Source organism: Crocodylus porosus, unplaced genomic scaffold (assembly GCF_001723895.1).
Source record: "Crocodylus porosus isolate Cpor-Errol unplaced genomic scaffold, CroPor_comp1, whole genome shotgun sequence".
Taxonomy (NCBI): domain Eukaryota; kingdom Metazoa; phylum Chordata; order Crocodylia; family Crocodylidae; genus Crocodylus; species Crocodylus porosus.
The window spans coordinates 10,939,451-10,958,314 of record NW_017728918.1 but is presented as its reverse complement, the minus strand read 5'-3'; the positions used below and the strand labels follow the sequence as shown (position 1 = coordinate 10,958,314).

Here is an 18,864-nt window from a genome sequence, read left to right as displayed (position 1 = left end):
ATAGGTTTAGGTTAGAGATCAGAAGGCAATATTTTACAGTTAGGGCAGCCAAAATCTGGAACCAACTTCCCAGGGAAGCGGTCCTCACCTCTACCCTGGGCAAATGCAAGAGGAGATTGGATGATCACCTGTCTGGGGCCTTGTGAACCCAGCATTCATTCCTGTGGCAGGGGGTCAGGCTAGATGATCTGTTCAGGTACCTCCTGACCCTAGCTACTATGAAACATTACACTTCCCCTGTTTATCCACCTTTGGTCACAATCCTGAGCTGGGAGCTTTATGGAGCTGTCTCCTTTCAAACAGGTGGGCAGGACCCCCTAGGCACATAGCAGTCCCTCCTTCAAGGATGGATGCTGGCAGGAAAGGACCTCCAGCTGGCATCTGCAGCTCAACACTCGTTTGCTCTGTGAAGTGCATGGGTTTCTGGTACTTACCTTATCCGGCCTTTTGCTAGGTGCAGCAATCTGACCGATTGGGAGGGCTGAGGTGTTACTGGCAAAGATACAGTGAGGAGGGGTCACCTATGAAGAGAACAGGCACCTTAAAGTCACACACTGCACAAGCACAGAGGTCACAGCCTGGACTCAGGCACTTCCAGGACTGCAAACTTAAGCACCACAGAGCAGATTCATCAACTGGCTCCAAGAGCCCTTGATAAACAGTGAAGGAACCCCCAGCCCATTCAGGCGAGACAGAGGTGGAGACAGTTCAGAGATGCTCAGCAGCTCAAGTCTGTGGTAAAGCCAGAGCTGCCTCCAAATACTGAGCTCCAGTATACGGGGTTATTTCAGCCGCGGGTCCCCGTGTTTCAGCCAGGGGTAGAGCCCAGTGTGAGAAATGGGCAGGAACATCCACCATCCCATCTAAAGTCACCTGCTCAACACCACGCCTCTGATGGCAACAGAGTGCGCAGCTGCGCATCTATGTGAGGCTAGGGATGGATGAGGCACCATTCCCACTTCAGTATTTCAAGGAACATAGCTGAATATTTTTAAGCAGTCCTCAGAACAGATGAAAAGCTGGACAACTGGGGGCACTGCTCAGCCAAGAGCCAGAGGCTGAGCTCAGTTACCCACCCATGCCACAACAGTGGCATAGGACTGACCCCCAAATCCCACAGGCAGCAACACAGAGTGCTGGGGCTCATGGGCCTGTGGCCCCTGGTGTAGCAGGATCCAGGTGGATGAGAAAATACTCACTGCTTCCACCTCCTTCAGCACTCTGTGCTTGAGGCTGATGTCCTCGAACACTGCTTCGATTACCATGTCGGCCTTCTCAAAGCCCCCATAGTCTAGCTGCGTCACAAGGTTGCTGAGAATCATGTCCCTCTCAAACGATGTCAGACTCTTCTTCTTAACCTTGCTGTTCAACCTGGGGAGAAGATGCTTTGTCAGTCCTGATGAAGTAGGGCAACTTGGCTCGGCCAGAGAAGCCCTAGCTTTGTACCAAGGGTTCTGGATTTTGGTGTGGCCTTCCCAGCCAGAGCAGGGGCCTTCTTCCTACACCCTCTTCTCTTCCTGAGCATGATCAGTACCCTTCTGCTGGCTGGCGATCTGTCAAAGGCCTCTTCTGGGCAGGCACTGTTGCTTCAGACTGAAGGGGCCTGAGTGAGGTCAGCAGCCTATTGCTTGGAGGGTGAGCACAGTCTTGGCAGTCAGGTGGTGATGAGGGAAGAAGAAGAACAGCTTTTCTGCAGCTATGATTCTGACAGATTCCTCCTCTACCTTCTCTGTGAGCAATGGCTTCCCTGAGGAAGACGCCTATTCTCTGGATTTCGAGTGTATTTTAACCACCTATTTTGTGTCCTTTCAGCAGCGGGACATAATGGGACCTTTGTCCCCCAGCTTTACCTGGAGCAAGCCAGGGTGTTTGAGGTTTTGTGTCTGATTTTCTCACATGACGGTTTGTTCCCCTCACTTGCACTTAGACGACCACTTGCTAGGGCTGGTCCTGCCCAGGCAGACAGTTGGGCTAGACAGACTCCCAAGTCCTGCCAGCCCAACTGTTCTATGATTCTCAAGGTGGAGCCCACCTCTTCAGAACAGAGGGGGCATCTTTGTCACAGGAGGCGTGTATTGGGCAGACTACAAGGCCGCAGCCCAGCTGTGGAGGTGCAGGCAGTTGAGTCAACCCAGCCTGCACCTGGCCAGCGTGTGGCCAGCTAACCCCTGGTAGCCAAGTGTCACCTTGCCCTAGGTGCCAGGAAAAGCCTGACATCCTCCTACAAACTTCCAAACATTATACAGATTTGGTTAGTGCACTGAGCTGCAGAAAGGACCAGTGGTGTACAGCCTGGGACAGACAGGGAATGGCTCTGAATGCCAACACCATGGCATGCTCAGGGCCTCCAGGAGATTTGCTATTCTCAGGTTGAGCCTGACAGTGTTCCCTAGATCAACCCCTGTCAGGAAACTGCTATGCTGACAGTGCAAGGGAACTGTAGGAGGAACCTCCACATTGCCATGGCAGTGGTGGTCAGGTGTTTTCTCACACTCAGCAGAGCTCAAAGGAACGACAGACCAGGTGTCCCTGCTCACCTGGCAATAAGGACCTTACTCCAGACGCATCCCTTGAAGGGTGGCCCAGCCCATCCAGCCCAGCTCATTTACCCTTTGAAGATCTGCTGCTGTCCTTTGTCTAATCCTTGTGGGGCTGTGTCCTTCAGAATGGTCTTAAGCCCTTTATCCACTGACACCTGGGCAATCCCAGCTCCCATCAGCCCTGCTCCCAGCACAGCAAGGTGCCTGCAAAAAAAAAAATCAAAGAACATGGATGGACATATTAGCAAGCTACTGCTGTCTGTTGAGACGCAGGATGAACCTGACATGCAGGTGCTGGCATTTACTGGAGGTGGAGATCAGACTGAAGCTAGCCTCGTGCACAGGGGTTATTTTGCAAGAGGCTTCCTGGTATCAGCAGCACCACCCTGCTATTCTCTTCCCAAGGGAAGCAGCTGAAGCCTTTGTTTTCTCAAGATAAAGCTAGTCTCAGTGCAGACAGTCCTACTAGCTGCAAAGCCATGCTGTGATTGCTAACCAGGTCTCTACTGATCTGAATGCCCTCTGGCCAGAAGCCTGCACAGAGCTGAAATCTGTCCCATCTGCCAGACTATTCGATATTTGTTTCTGCACCATCTTTGGTTGATACCCAATTTGGTCACGTCCTCATTACACTGACTGTCACATATGTTTTAAATGCTGGAAGCAGGTTACAGGACATACGCAGTTCAAAAATCTGGAGTCAGAGATGTAAGGAGAAACAACCTTGCCTCACATGCCTCAGGGCCTCTGATCCACCTGATTAGAGACAAAGACAGCAGCGGAGAACTCGTGTCTCCTGCTGGGCTGGGTCCTTCGGGAGAATTGACCACTTCCATTCCAGGATCATCTTGTCTCCTTAGCTGGCCCAGAACCTCCATGCAGGAGCCCTCTGCTGGCAGATTCACCATGCCTTTTTGTCCTTTTCAGCAGGACTGATTTCTGCAGAAAAGCACGTGGCCCCTTGGACTTACCTACCACTGGACTTAGTTGGAAACAACTCTCACATGCAGAGATACTTATTTGAGAGTTAAATACACCTTGCAGCTGTTGAGCTTAAGGATCTCTCAAAATGTGTTTAAGTGAACAGAATGTGATTCCTGTTCTGGGGCTTGCCATAGGTTTTGCAGGCCTCTCTCTGGACTCTGCAGATTTAGAGGCTCTGCAGTGCGTCTTCAGCTTTCTAACACCTGATCCACTTGAGCAGGCAGAGGCTCTCATGTTGCCATGTGTGTTCAGAGTTACTCAGAAAACAGTGCAGCTTTAAAGTATAGACAAGTCCTTATTGGACAAAACCCCCAACTCAAAGGCTAGCAGTCCTCTTCATATACCTTCAACCATAGGTCAAATATATCTTAGGCATTATCTGCATATCGCTGTCATTTTACAACAGAGCTGGCCCTTTCAAATACCCAACCTGCAATTCATTCCAAGTATTCCAGAGTGCAGGGAAGTCTGTCTCTTCACAGTCACAGAGAGGATTTACTAGGTGTTTCCAAAAGCCTGTTCAGATTTTGGCTGGCATGCTGAGTGAGCATGGTATAAAGCCTCATCAGATTAACATGCAAATCAAGTTTAATCCTGAGAGGATTTCTACCAAGTTTTGTAACGTCCTTACCAATCCTATTAGCAAGTGGGATGCATAGCAACCACAGCTTGCTTTGAAACAGCTAATACAATGCACTGTCCTTCCCTGGAAGGGATCCTGCTAGTCTCCTAACTCAGCTCCTGGTTTGGCATCTGGGCTCTAATCACCCCCAGCTGCCACGCTTTGCTTTCTATCCAATGAAGTAAGGCGCTGGGGACTACCTTCTGTGCAAGACCTGCCCCTCTGACCCAACCCTCTGCCAGCGCAACCTGTATGGGCAGTGCAGCTCGGCAGATTAAGGCAAGGCTACTGCCCAGTGTTTCTCCCTAATAATTCAGCCTTCACGTGGGGAAAGCAACATCCCACTGGGACTCGCACCACATGCTGCTGGGCCGTGCAGGCCATCAGGGTTCTGGACTAAGCTGGCCACTTTCATACTCCAGACAGACTGGATAGTTGATCTCACTGCAGGCTCAAGTGCCAGCCTGACAGCTGTGGGTCTACCAAAGCACAGCATACCCTGCCACTGCAGGGGAGGGAGCCATTGGTGGTCAGCGCAACCCAAGCACAGCCCCAAGCAGGAGCGTTCGATTAACCTCAGGGCAGACCACCATCTCAAACACATTTGCCCTGGACATGTTACCCGGCCAAGCATCATCAGAAACTTCTGCCATCAAGTGGGGAGAGACTGTGTGGTGGTGAGGACCCAGCCTTTTCAGGGGATGGAGGCACTTTCTGGAGACTGGCACTGGCGTGTGTTTCACCTAAGAAACATCCTTGAGGCATCGGAACGGGCCCCCGGCAAAGGTTCTCTCAGCTGCTCCATCATTCAGCTTAGAGTTTTACTTACTTGACCTCCTGCTTTGGTGTCCCAAACTTGTTTTTCTTGCACAGCACCTGCCCGTGGTAGAGTCCTATCAACGCCTTGGATTCGCTGGTCATTGCCAGCTCGCCAAATTTCTGAATGAAGCAGGAGAGAATGTCAAAAGGCTGGGAATCTGCAATGGCTAAAAACAGGGCCAACACTTCTGGCACGTACAACAGGACATAGCAGATGCAAGCATTCTGGATGAGTGCAAGAGCCCAGAGCACTGCCACCCCTGTGACTGCCACAGAACTGCCCAACCTCCAGAGGCAGAATAGTGAAGGACGGTCACCACCTAGCATAAGAGAGATGTTCTGTGGCCCGTGAACATGACCTGCATGCAACCATGCCTCCCCACTTGGACTGCCAAGGAACCAGTCAAAGATTACTGCCTCAGCAAGAGAAAGAGTCACTGCTGCTTTACCTGGCAGCAGGAGTATCTAGTCACTCAGGTGGAACAGATACAATATACACCTTTGTCTGGGAAGCTCTGGGTGGAGAGTCTGGGCCTCAGCTGTGAACCACCACATTAAGAACAAGTCTCTTAGTCAGACAAACAATTTCTATCCTTCTACAGGCCAAGTCCTCATTTGACAGCTTTTGCTGTCTATGGCTTTTGGCAGATTGGGGAAGACTGTTGACATTGCTCATAGATTTTGGTGAGGACAGACTCTCAAGATCAGTCACATAACAGGGCAAGGTAAGAGACACCAGCATGGGTAAAGGACAAAAGCTCATGAGGTTTGAGCCAAAATGAAATTCAAATCCAACTCTAAGGAAACCAACCGTGCTGCACAAGCTAAAGCAATGGGGAAGGTGCAATGCAAAGAGCAAACAAGGCTTTATGCATACTGGAAACGGGGTACCCATAAGAAACTGTACTTCCAACACTAGGGGTAAATTGGGTAGAGGTACCAAGAAGCCAAGTAATGTCATCCCTTGCTCTGCAGAGAAGGTAGAGGAGATATCTGTCCAAAGTATTTTAATGAATTAAAGGGACTGAGGGGGTCAATGGGACTGAACCTTATTTGAGGTACCAAGTATGCTGACTGATGTAAGAATTGCAAATAGAAAAGATGCCCAGATATCAAGAATGTGGTAGGAACTAACCAGCAAGAATTCTGTACCACACACATCCAGTAAATTTCTTTAAACAGGCCATAGATTAGCCAGTCAAACTGGGGTACATGGTGCTTTGCCAAAGGATATGTGCCTACATTTTTATAAGAAGAACATAAGAACTGCCATATACTAGGTCAGACCCTATATCCATCTTGTCCAGTCTCCTGTCATGCGGCAGCAGAGAGTGGAGGCTGAAAGGGAGTGAACAGGATATGACCAGGGTTTTTTCCACTGTTCCTCTCTCACTTGCAGCCTCCAGAATTTAAGGTCTGATGATGGTCAGCATGTGGCAAGTAATGGCACTGCAACACATTGTCGTTGTTGACATGTTAAGGAATGAATATGCAGGTATGGTGGGAGTAGTTGTTAAGAGCAGCCATTTTTTGCAGCTAAAAGGGTAGGTGTGGCCAAAAGAGTTTAAAAACCACTGAATCAGAGAATTAAACAATCTGGACTTTCAAATGCATCTCAAAGCATCCTGCACAAGAAGAACTCTTAAAAGAAATAAAATAAAACAAACAGGCAGCCAGAGGGTGAGAGTAAAATCCTGTTCTAGTTCAAAACTAGAGTGAAAATGCATGGCCAATTTTTAACACTGAAAGGGGCACTCTGCTGCTAACCTAAGGATTGGTACACGGATTGACACCAAATAAAGACCTAAACATAGTCTACACTGTGATGCAGATGAGTACAGATGACAACATTCTTAAGCAATTCAAGAGGTTGGAACAACAAAGGTCCTAGAAGGCCTGGTGAATGGACCCGATGTGAATGAATCCAGCCTTGACACAGTGCGAGGAGACGGGTGTTGAAGGGCGTTTTCATTCCACATTTACATTACTGGATCCAAAGTTACCTGCGGCTAGTCAGGACAGAGACCTAAGCATCGTTGTGGACTCAGCACCTGCCCAGTGCAAAGCAACACCCAGAAAACAAAAGAAAAAGTGTTAGGATGTGTGAGGCAAAGAACAGGAACTAATGACACAGTATTAGAGCGCTGTTCAGTTCAAGCCATATATGTATCTAAAAAGTAGGCTTACTGGACATACTTCAATAAGCAGATGGAGAGGAGATATGGTGGAGAAATGTGAAATCATGATGGGCGTGGAATAAGTACGTGGGCACATTTATTGTCCATCTCACAGAAGGAAAACAGGTAATGAAATGGAAGAAGCATTTTAAAAGAGCAAACTCTCTACATGATGAATAAGCCACCTGCAACACTTCCTACCACATGAGACGCCAATTTACCACAACACACAAAACCAGATTAGTGAATAATTGGGATTACCTTGGCTGGGATGATGTAGTTGAAGATGGCCCTGCTTTGAGCAGGGGGTTGGTCTAGCTGTGACCTCCTGAGGTCCCTTCTAACTCTAATTTTCTGTGACTCTAAAGATACTTAGTATCGTGGATAAAAGCCCCTCATCTACAGGGAGTGAGCCCTTTTGCCTTAAGCATGAGGCAACCACTAAAGTTATTCCCTCAATATCCAGCAGAGGATTTGCTGCAACTTCCTGAAGTCACCTGTACTGGCTCCAGCTGGGCAGGAGGCCAGCCTCATGTGGGACAGGAAACTACAGCAACTCCTCACCCCAGAAGTGTTCTTGGCAAGCAGCACTTGACTACTTTACTAGTCTATCACAGTTCCTCCTGCCCAGAACAGCAGGCTCTTTGACCAAACCGAGCATACCAAAAGCTTATTATTTTAGTGCTTTAAAGTATATAATGCATGAGGGAAAAGGAAGATGCATGTCCAATCTACTCTGAAAGGCAGCCCGCATCACCAGCACCCTCCTAGGACATTCTCGGAAAACCACCTTCCCTTGCAAGTGGCCCAAACCTCCAAGCCTGATGCATGTGCATAGTTAAAACACACTAAAATTGTAGTGTTTTTACCTGAGATTCAATGAGGTAGCCAGCCTCCTTCCCCTGGTCAAGGCCAGTCTTTACAACCTAGCCAAAGAGACACATGAAGGCTGTTTAGTTCTATACAACATTATTCTCGTTATAACAAAACAATGTATGAAGAGTCAACAGGATGTCAGCTTCCCTCTCCCAACTCCCCCAAACCTATTCTGTGATACCCTTTAAAAGGTTGGGCTTCTGGTCCATGTTTTCCAAGGAAGATTTCACTCTAAAAGGCCAGCAGAATTACAAAGCAGACCTCAACCATAGCTCCTGCTGGGATTGAGACCCAGTTTCCTGACTACAAGGCTCTGCACATCTGCTCAAGGTCAGCTCAGTCACTATATTTGGGATTAGGAAGGAATTTTACCCCATGGGCAGATTGGTGTAGACTAGACTGCAGGGATTTTGCCTTCCTTTGTAGCATGGGACATGGTCCTCTGTCTTGGATCTCTCAAATGTATTTTAACAACTCTTGCAGCAGCAGAATGCTGGCCTCCACTGACCTCCTACTCTGCCTGTGGCAGGTTGGGGTGTCATGTTCTGTAGTTGTGCAAATGGCTGACTGTAGTTTTAGTAATAAGTCAGACAAGGATTTGTACTGAATTGTATGGATAGGGATGACCCTGCCTCAGGCAGTGGGGTCAACTAGATGAGCTCTGGAGGTCCCTTCCAGCCCCACTGCTCTATGATTCTAAATCTGCCAGTTTAATCAGAGAAGCAGCTTCAGATAATGGAATTGTTTTTGTAGGGTGGAACTTAATTTGGGGTTTCAGGTGTTTGCTGCCAATTGGCCAGCAGGTGGAGCTGAAAGGTTTGCATCCAAGAGTAATTCAGAAGTTAGCAACCTCTTGAACAATTTCCATTTTAAAAGTTTGGAAGATTTATTTGTAGGGAACTTTTCCAAATAGTCTGAGTTGCTTGGGAATCTAACTTGCCATGGCCTTCTGCAGAGCCAGCCATTGGATAGTACTGTCCTGCTGGTGTGGCATTGTTTAAGAAAAAAGCCCCCTTCTAATCAAGTTAAACTAAAGGCAATTTAGAAATCTTGTATTTAGCCTCCTGCTTTCCAGGCTGGTTCCTGTAGCAGCTATTATTGTATCTTATACTTGATTTGGAATTTGTTTCCTTTTGGAAGCTACTTTAATCCCAGCAAATCTGCAGTACACAGCCTGGGTTGGTCAGCCTGGAGGTTAAGTGTTTAGAGGTGTGGCCATTTTAATTCTTGAAGCAACGGCTGTTTTAGGTGCAAGGGGAGAAACTATGTTCTTGTAGGCCCAGTCTCAGGTACCAGAAGTGATGTGGGCTGGTTACCTCAATGATTTTCAGGGGTGCGGGGTAGAGACCTTTGGTCTGCTTCTGCACTCTCTTCTCCACCGTCTTGTAGATCTGTTGTCTCACAAATGGAATCGAGAAGGCGAAGTCTGTCACTTCTGTAAGACGGCACAAGGCAACACCCTTCAGAAGCCCAGCCTTCACAGGGCTGCCTAGCTAGCTGAATGGCATGAATGCTACAGCTCTCACTGACGTTCCCAATGGAGGGGGAGCTGCTCATCTGAAACACAATTAGCTGTAGCTGGCACAGGAGCGATTGGCACACAGGGCACTTAGAGCGGAACTTTCTTACAATCCACTCCACTGTGATAAATCCCATTTAAGGCCAAAGCCTGCTTCTATTGAAACCAATGGCAGAGCTCCAATTCACTTCAATGGGGCAGGATTTCATGCCTCACAGGATATAATGCTTTCCTCCTGCCAGAGAATTGTGTTAGAAGTAGGTAACCAAGGCCCAGATCCAAAGCAATAGTGGCAGGGTAAAGCTGCTTGTTCCCACGCTTAATTATGCACCCGATGCCTGAGATGGAATTCCTAAACCTGTGGGCCTACAATTTAAACAGTGAGAGCCCAGCCTGGAGTAGGATTCATGACAGCCAATGCCCAGACTGGGGGGTGCCAGAGTGACCCAAATCGCATTTCACCTATTAGGCATCTAAGTGCTACTTTGACCCTACAGCCAAAACAGGCTCAGGCTAGAATGTCTGAATTACCTCTTCCCCAGACTTGGGCACATGCAGAACTAGCATTTCACAGCCCCAAGCCACCACTTGGGCTTCACCACACTAGGCACCCCTTTGTGCAATGAGCAACCGGTTTGTTCTAGTCTTTAAGACACAGTCGGTGGTGATGGGTACTCCCTTAGCCTAATACAAAGTAGCTAGTGGTTAGAGCATGCACCCACCCAAGATGCAAGTGATCTTGATTCACACTCCCTTCTCAGTTTGAGGGAGTCCAATGTTGACTCCCCCAGGACTGCCAGGGGTGGGCAAGGCTGGACTGAGCCACCCTCCACGTTTAAAGCTGGGCTATAGCAGCAGGGAGCAAGCCCAAGGGATGAGGTGTCTACTTCCAAGTTCCAGTCCCCGCCAGGCACTGTATACAACGATTCTAACATCCGGTGCTCAATTCCAGCCCACTGGGCTGCCTTTGAGCCCAGAAATTTGCCAGTGGGGGAACAGTGGCACCACTCCCCTGCTGCCATATTTCCAACCCTCATGTGCTGAGATCAAGCCCCAGGTGGGCCTGCCTTGCATGCTAGATTCAGCCCACAGACTGCATCTGACCCATGGACCAACCTGGCACCACTCATCTGGTCTGCAGAGCAAAAACACTGGGCCCCACTGCTCTAAAGCAGCATACCTAGCCAGTGTGGGAAGCAGGTTTCCCACTTTTTGGGCATATGCTTTAACCACTAGGCTGCTATGTAAGAGGCAACTGCTCTCCCTGCCCCCAAATTGTAGTTTGAATGGAGGTAGCCCCAAGTCCAAGACTCAGTGACATCAAGTGTTTTTAAACATGGTCTAAGCACACAGAGCAGATCAGGCTCCGCTGATGGCTTGGGCACATTTGTCACTCCCAACTTCTGACTCCTAACCACATGGTGCTGTGGATTTGTGCTGCCACCGTGTATGTGCAGTACCCAAACTGCAAGACCCCACGTAGCTTTTCTGGCAAAAGGGCAGGCACCTAGTGGGTCTAGATGTGATGGGTTATAGCCAAGATGCCTGAGAGCTGGTATCCTGGACTCCAGTACCTGAGCTTGGTCAAAGTCCCCTTTGAGGTACCCAAGTTGCTTGTTACTCTCACCCCATGTGCTTTTCTAAACAGGACCACAGCAGGATTGGACCTATATTTCCTCTTTGCTCAATGTGAGTATAGTGTGCATGTGAGCCCATGTCTCTGGAAGGCAAAGCTGAATCAACTTCCTACAATCCACTGAAAATGAGCTCAGGGCTTCAATACTTACTCTGAACCAGCCCTTTTTGCTTTTTAAGAGGGACAGTCTTATTAGCCAGTCCTCTGGCAAAGTCAATGGCAACCTCCTCCAGGTACTCGATTGTTCGTTCTTCTGGGCTTTTTATACCAGGCCCTGTGGGCAGAGAGGATAGGGTTTTAGGGTGGATATAGCAGAGTAACACATGGTAGGCAGATTTCTATTGGGAAGGAACAGCTCTCTCCCTACTGGGAGAACCCAGTGGACACATCCATTGCTGTTCCTGACTGCTCTGTTCCAGCCTGAAGGGTTACTGGTTACTGGAAAGAGAAGTCAAGGGCAGAAGGGCTGAGTAAGCTGCTTTACAGAAGGCTTTAAACAGAAATTTAACTCCAGCACTGCACTAGGGCACCAACACAGACACACCGGCATCAACAATGGGCATATTACCCCTGTTATTCAGAACTCAAATCTCAGTGTGGCTTTTGGTAGCTGGGTCTGACAGGCACATTCTCCTAGAAGAGTGATTCTCAAGGCTCGAGGTACCTCTCAAAATGAAGCAATATCCCATTTGAAAAATTGCTGCATTTATTTGATTCCAAGATGAGGCCCTGTCCCCCTCCTATTTGACACAAAGGAAAAAGACCTCATTTTGGAATTGAGTATGGGAAAGAAGGGCAGGAGACTGCTGCGGCTCCAGCTCCAGCCCTTACCTGGGGTCAGGTGCAGCTCTAGTTGGAACTGCTCCCTCCTTGCTGACTCTACACCCCACCATCTCCTTGCTGCAGCCTTTTCTCCCATATCTTCCACTGCCCCGCCTGTGGAGCCTCTGTTCCCTCCCTGCTCCCCCCTGACCCCCAACCCCTTACCCTTGTTCTGGGCCAGCAGGCTCCATCCATGATGCAGCCTGGGACACAGAGCATGGCCCCAGCCCAAGTTTTGCAGCAGTTCTGGTCCCACCCATCCAGTGACGGACATGGACACTTCCTTCCCAAGAGCTGTCCCTTGCTCTAGTGAGTCGCTTATTCCCTAGCCCCGCCAGACTGAAGGGAGACAAAAGCCAAGCGAGGCATGTTTCACTGACTATGGAGTTAAATACCCTGTCAGCAGAGTGCTGGGAATAGGGTTAGTCTCCTTGGAAGTCCCCTGTCACTAGCAGAACAAGAGTGACACAATCATAACAGTATTTTCTCTGTGGCCATAGGGGATAGGACTAGAAGTAATGGCTTCAAGCTGCAGCAGAAGAAATTTAGCTTGGAGGCTAAGAGGAACTTTCTGACTAGGAGGGTGATCAAGCACTGGGGCAGGCTGTCCAGTGGAATCTCAAAACACTGGACTTTTAAGAGCAGGCTGGACACACATTTGCCTGCAACAGTTTAGTCAAGGATGATCCTGCCTTGAGCAGGCGGTTGGGCTAGATGTGACCACCTGACCAACCTTCCCAAGACCCTATCACTCCACTGTCTCCTGCCAGGACAGATCAAAAGAGAAGTATTGTGCTCATTCCCACTTGCCTGTTCATGGGCAAGGGGCTCATGTAAGCTGTTTAAACCTTAATTAAAAACGCTGTATCCAGTCCCGCTCAAACTGCAGCAATTAAGCTACTGTCTGTTCCATTTGCATCTTAATGTTAAGAAGGAGGAGTCAGTCTCAACTTCCTTCTCATTTATAAGCTGATCTGCTGCTGCTAAGCGAACCATGGTGGGCCCAAGGTTCTGACTTCGTGGCAGTTTCTTGTTCTGTTGAGTTTCTCTCTGGTCACTTTTCAGAATGACACTACATTTGAACAGTGAGCAAGCACCTCTTTGCCATACCGCTAGATCATCTTGGCCTATATAAAGGCAGTGAAGAGCTGCTTGAAATCACAGCTTATGAACTATATAAATATATGGAGTTTCCTTACAAACCAAGCGATCTGGGCAGCTCTAGCAATGGTCTTGGCTTCCTCTGTGTGGAAAACTGTGCCAGTATCCCTTTTCCTGAACACACTATAACCCAGGTGCCTAAGCAGGTGCAGCTCTAGCTGGAACGCTTCAAAAAACAATTATGGAAAATTTCTAAACAAAAAGGAAGCAGCAGCTAATCAGGGGCAATTCAATTTCTTGTGTCCATCTGGCAAGAGGGCAGACTTGGGTGATATTTAGGAGATACTTGTACAGAAAGAACCCCCCCCCCCACACACACACACTCCAAACTGCCCCTCTTTAAATAGAATCTGTCTTCTTAGAATTGATCCCATTCCCAAAAACACAAAGGTCTAATCCTGTGCAGATGCTGAGGGTCTCTCTCCCCAGTTCCTGCACTGAGGAAAGAGCATGACCAATGGGTAGGGACCTACTTAAACTGCTGTTTCGCATTTTTCATGGAAATTGTGAAAAATGGGGATCTTCACAAAAAATAGTGCTGGCTGCAATCTCCCGTGGAATTGACCCCCCAAAATGTTTACTGGAATACAAAGATTTAGATTTAAAATGTAATGCTTAGTTTTATAATATTATGGCAATTTATATGATATGATATTTCCAAGCAACGTACTATGCAATTATGTGGTTTTTGCCTCTTAGCCAATCAGTGGTCAGGGACAGGGCCTCCAAGGCCCCTCTGCCAATCAGCAGCCACAAGCAGGCTGCAAAAAAACCTTTGCCTCACCACAACTTAAGTAGGACCCTACCAGTGGAAGCTACTAGGCTCACCGACATGTTTGACTGCAGCCAGTTTGCGAGACTGAATGCCTGGCAGTGCTAGGGTTAGTGTATCTCTGCCACAAAGCCTCAAGTCAGTAACGGATTCATAGATGTAGGGTCGGAAGGGACCTTGTAGATCTTCTAGTCTGACCCCCTGCCTTGGGCAGGAGAGAATACTGGGCTCAAATGACTGCAGCTAGGTAAACATCAAGCCTCCGCTTAAAGACCCCCAAGGTAGGAGCCAGCACCACTTCCTTTGGAAGTTGGTTCTAGAGTAAGACCTGCATCTATACGGTATAAATCCAGGCCTCAGGGGACCTCCTGCCTTTAGCAATCACGCTCTCCTTTCAACCAGACAAGGATGCAGGGATTTATCTGACTTCAACTATTCACACTAAAGGAGTCCCTGGTCCACCCTGTATTCTATCCTCTGCAAATTCACTTGGCTATAAATGGTCAAAGTAAAACATTTCCAGGCCTCCACTACCCAGCTAAATTGCACTGCACAGATCATTCCCTATCCTCAAAGGAGAATTAGTGGGGTGTAACTTGAAGACAATTCTTGTGCCTTTGCATCTGACCTAGTGGGTCCACCAGCTGATCAACCAGCCCCATCTTCTTGGCTCTGTCAGCACGGATGTTTCTCCCAGTCAACATCATGTCAAAAGCAGCAGGAAGCCCCACCTGGAAGGCAGACAGAGGGTGTCAGCACTAGAGACAGTCATGTGGAGGGAAGGAACTGCTGTGGTCTTCACTTACCATCTTTGGCAACCTCTGAGTGGCCCCCGCCCCAGGGAGGAGCCCCAGTAATACTTCAGGTGTGCCCAAGACTGTTTTCTTGTCCTTTGTTGCTATTCTGTATTGGCAGGCGATGGCAACCTGGAAGCAAGAGACAGAGATGTAACAAATACAAGTTGGTTTTTCACTGGCATCTGGTGAAGAAAATGCCAAGAACTCAACCTGCCCCAGCTTCATAGTTGGTAGGGTCAGAAGGGACCTGAGCAGATCAAGTCCGACCCCCTGCCATGGGCAGGAAAGAATGCTGGGCTCAAACGACCCCAGCTACGTGACTGTCTAGCCTCTTTTTGAAGACCCCCAAGGTAGGAGCAAGCACCACTTCCCTTGGAAATTGGTTCCAGCTCCTACCCACCCTGACTGAGAAGTAGTGCCTCCTGATATCTAGCCTGAATCTACTCTCAGTCAACTTACAGCCATTGTTCTCAACTATATTCCATTCTCAAGTTGAACAGTTGTCTGACTCCCTCCAGACTCACTGCTTGCCCGCTCTGGGTTTGAAATGGTTCTTCTACGGTCATCTCCTGGCTATTTTCAGTTACTGCCATCAGTGCAATCTTATTTGCTTCATGCAGTACATGACAGTGGATTTAGCCCTATACCCGCATCATACTCAGATGTTTATCACAATTGGAAAGCTCAGAGCCTGGCTCACGAGTCAGCCCTCAGGTAGGAGAGTCCTTGAGAGCAGTAGCACTTTCACTAAGGAACACAAGGGCTTTGGAGTTTGAAACTCTTCTGCCCAGCCAGTGTCAGGGGATGCAGTTGCTCTGGGCATCTGTACAAGTTTGTGCTGCAGCACTGGGCACATTCAGTTGTAACATCAGTGCTGAGAAAATGGAGATGGCGAGCTTTTGAATTAAAACACATTGGAGATGTTTTAGTTCAAAAGTGCACTGCTGCCATTTTCTGTGTGCTCACAAGCCTTTTGCCACGTATACAACTGCATGCAAAGCAGCGCAGTGTGCATTAGCTTGTGTGTGAAGCAGGCTCAATTAATCAAGTCTGCTCCGACTCGCTGGATCTCCAGTGCGTTGCGAGACAGAAAGGTATATGTATAAATGCCCTGTGTGATAGTGTTAGACATGCTGTTCAGTGTCACCAAGTGAATACTGCACTCAACAGAAGTGATGCGAGAGGATAGCTACTCAGTCAGGAATTTGGTCAGGTCACTGATACCAGCCTCCTGCATACGCTAACAAGGATCTTAAAGAAACGTAAGTGGCTAGGACCTGTGTGCCTGAAAGACAGTCCCACAGCAGTGCACTCTTCGGCACAGCACAAGGGCATCAGATCAATCCCAACACACAAGGCCACTGAGCAGATAACTGACCTCTCAACAGCTTTTAGAATCATAGAAAGTTACAGTTGGAAGGGACCTCAGGAGGTCATTTAGTCCAGTGGTTCTCAGCTTCTTTTGTACCAGGAGCCATTTGTAAACATTGATGGCCAGTCCCAAACCAGTGCTCCCTGCGCCTAGACCCCAGCCCCCCCAGTGTGTGGGGCGGGGGGTGCATGTATGTGGGGCATAGGGGGCCCCAAGCAACCCCTTGAAGGCTGGAACTGACAGCCTGCAAGGGAAAAGCTATGGCTTCCCACGTTTTCCTCCTTTAAAGGAGGATCTATTTTTAAAGTTTGTTCACAACCCATTCATATATTCTTGCAACCCAGTACCCTCAGCCTCTCCTCTTCCCTGTGCTTTCTAAATACTGGCCAGCCTAGCCCTGTCCCTGCTTGAGAAACCATCCAATGTTTATGCAAGCAGAAGGAAGAATGTAGCAGACGTTTAATGTGCTGTGACCCCCCCCCCCCTTAGCAGGTACTCAAAGGCACACATGGAGCCTCAGTCTTGGTGAATCTTTTGAGAAATCCAGCTACATTCTCCAAAATCACCCAGGTATCAGCAACGTGATGCCAGGGTATCACCCTCTCCCCACTGCTGCCTGAAACACTACACCTTACCTCTAGTCCTCCTCCCAGGCAGGAACCACTGATGGCAGCAACTATGGGTTTGGGTGACTTCTCCAAATCGGCTAGCATCTTCTGCCCTTCCTGAGACAGCTGGGTCACTTCCTGAGAGGTTCTGCAGGCTTCAATCATGCTGCAATGAGGCAGAAAGACCCATAAAAGCTTTGCAAGAAGGTCAAGAAAGCTTCAGCAAACAGCTTAGTTCCCCACTGCCCAAAACATCATTAGCTGCCAGGTAGCACTGTTTACTTCTGCAGGGTCTGCAGAGCAGTGAAGGACATTTGCCTTTTGTGCAAGACACTTCCCAAACCTTGCTGGGGAGAGGGCTCACAACCTTGCATACACTGCCTGCTGTATTGCTAGGGCCTGGGGAAGATAGAGGGGAGTGCAGGACAGTGCTTTCAGGAGCATGTGACCAGGGGGCTGCCCCTCCATGCTCATCCAATTAGACTCCATTAGCCAAAGCCTTTCATTTGGGGGTGGTAGGGCCTGCTGGCCAGGAACTAAAACAGCTGGATCTGAGTGCCAAGACCAAGGAAAGCTTTGTACTTTCAGCTGTTCTTGTCAAAGATAGTCAGGTCATTCCATCAGCTCTGGCCTCTTCCCTCCACAGCACACATCATATTAAACCTCTCATCTCAGGTTCTGACAGAGACCCACGTGTTTCTGAATAGCTGAGACCTGCTTGCCAGCTAGGGAAAGGCCTGGCTAGAGAGTTCTTGAAACAGTTCCCCACAAAAGGGGGAAAAACAGGAAATTCTGTGGTCTAGAAATACGCCTCCCAGATTACTGAGGGGGCCAGGCATGATAACCTTAGAGCAGGTTGCATTCAGCAGGCAGCAAGTCAACATACACTGATGGCCTTGCAGTCACTATGCCACAGTCAAGACGTGTCAACATGCTGGTGTGGGCATATCTGCATCGCAGACTGCCACATACCCCAGGGCCAATTTAATTTGTATGGAGAGCTGAAAGCAGCTGTTCTTCTGGGACTTAAGCCAACAGTGTGTCCTTGTCACCAAGAAGGCTAACAGCATCCTGGGCTACATTGGTAGCAGTGTTGCCAGCAGGTCAAGGGCAGCGATTCTTCCCCTCTATTCAGCACCGGGGAGGCCACATCTGGAGTCCTGTGTCCAGTTTTGGGCCCCCCACTACAGAAAGGATGTGGACATATTGGAGAGTCCATCAAAGGGCAAAGGAAATGGTTGGGAGGCTGGGGTATAGCACTTGTGAGGACAGGCTGAGGGAACTAGGGGCCATGCTTTTCTTGACCTACAGCTCACAAATAGGGAAGAATTGGTGGGGGATGTAGAAGTGGATAGCACTGGGCAGCAGTGACCAACAGATAATTGAGTTCAGGATCCTGACATAAGGAAGGATGGAGAGCGGCAGTGTATGGACCCTGGACTTCAGAAAAGCAGACTTTGACTCTGTCAGGGAACTGATGGACAGGATTGCCTGGGAGGACAGTCTGAGGAGGAAAGAATCCAGGAGAACTGGTTGTATTTTAAAGACATCTTACTGAGACCATAGGAATGAACCATCCCGATGTGCAGGATGAATTGCAAATGTGACAAGTGACCAGCTTGGCTTAGCAGAGAACTCTTTGGTGAGCTTAAACAAAACAGAAGCTTACAAGAAGGGGAAGCTTGGACAAACAACCAGGGAGGAGTATAAGAGCATGGCCCAGGCATGTAGGGATGAAATTAGGAAGGACAAAGTGCAACTGGAGTTGAAGCCAGCAAGGGACGTGAAGGGTAACAAGAAGGGTTTCTACAAGTACATTAGGAACAAGAGGAAAAACAGGGAAAGTGTGGGTCCCTAACTGAATGGGGAAAGCAACCTTGTGACCAAGGATGAGGAAAAAGTTGAAGTGCACGATGCCTTTTTAACCTCCGTCTTCACAAGCAAGGTCAGCTCCCATACTGCACCGGGCAGCACAGGAGGTGAGCAGCCCTTAGCAGTGAAAGAACAGGTAAGGGACTATTTAGTTTCATAGTTTCTAGGGTCAGAAGGGACCTGAGTAGATCATCTAGTCCAACCCCCTGCCATGGCAGGAAAGAGTACTGGGGTCAAACGACCCCAGCAAGGTGTACATCTAACCTTCTCTTAAAGGCCTCCAGGGT

At 48.7% G+C, this 18,864-nt stretch overlaps 1 protein-coding gene across 1 annotated transcript in view; it reads right to left on the bottom strand.

Moving 5' to 3' along the window:
* Nucleotides 1-18,864, bottom strand: part of HADHA (hydroxyacyl-CoA dehydrogenase/3-ketoacyl-CoA thiolase/enoyl-CoA hydratase (trifunctional protein), alpha subunit) — a 42,672-nt gene that overhangs the window by 8,813 nt on the left and 14,995 nt on the right. The window contains exons 5-14 of the mRNA XM_019537275.1: nt 16,733-16,871; nt 14,735-14,854; nt 14,557-14,659; nt 11,325-11,447; nt 9,335-9,453; nt 8,012-8,068; nt 4,976-5,085; nt 2,610-2,744; nt 1,200-1,371; nt 435-521 (exon numbers count right to left, since the gene is read on the bottom strand). Of these exons, the coding sequence (XP_019392820.1) occupies nt 435-521; nt 1,200-1,371; nt 2,610-2,744; nt 4,976-5,085; nt 8,012-8,068; nt 9,335-9,453; nt 11,325-11,447; nt 14,557-14,659; nt 14,735-14,854; nt 16,733-16,871 (1,165 nt within the window). The remainder of the gene's footprint in view (nt 1-434; nt 522-1,199; nt 1,372-2,609; nt 2,745-4,975; nt 5,086-8,011; nt 8,069-9,334; nt 9,454-11,324; nt 11,448-14,556; nt 14,660-14,734; nt 14,855-16,732; nt 16,872-18,864) is intronic.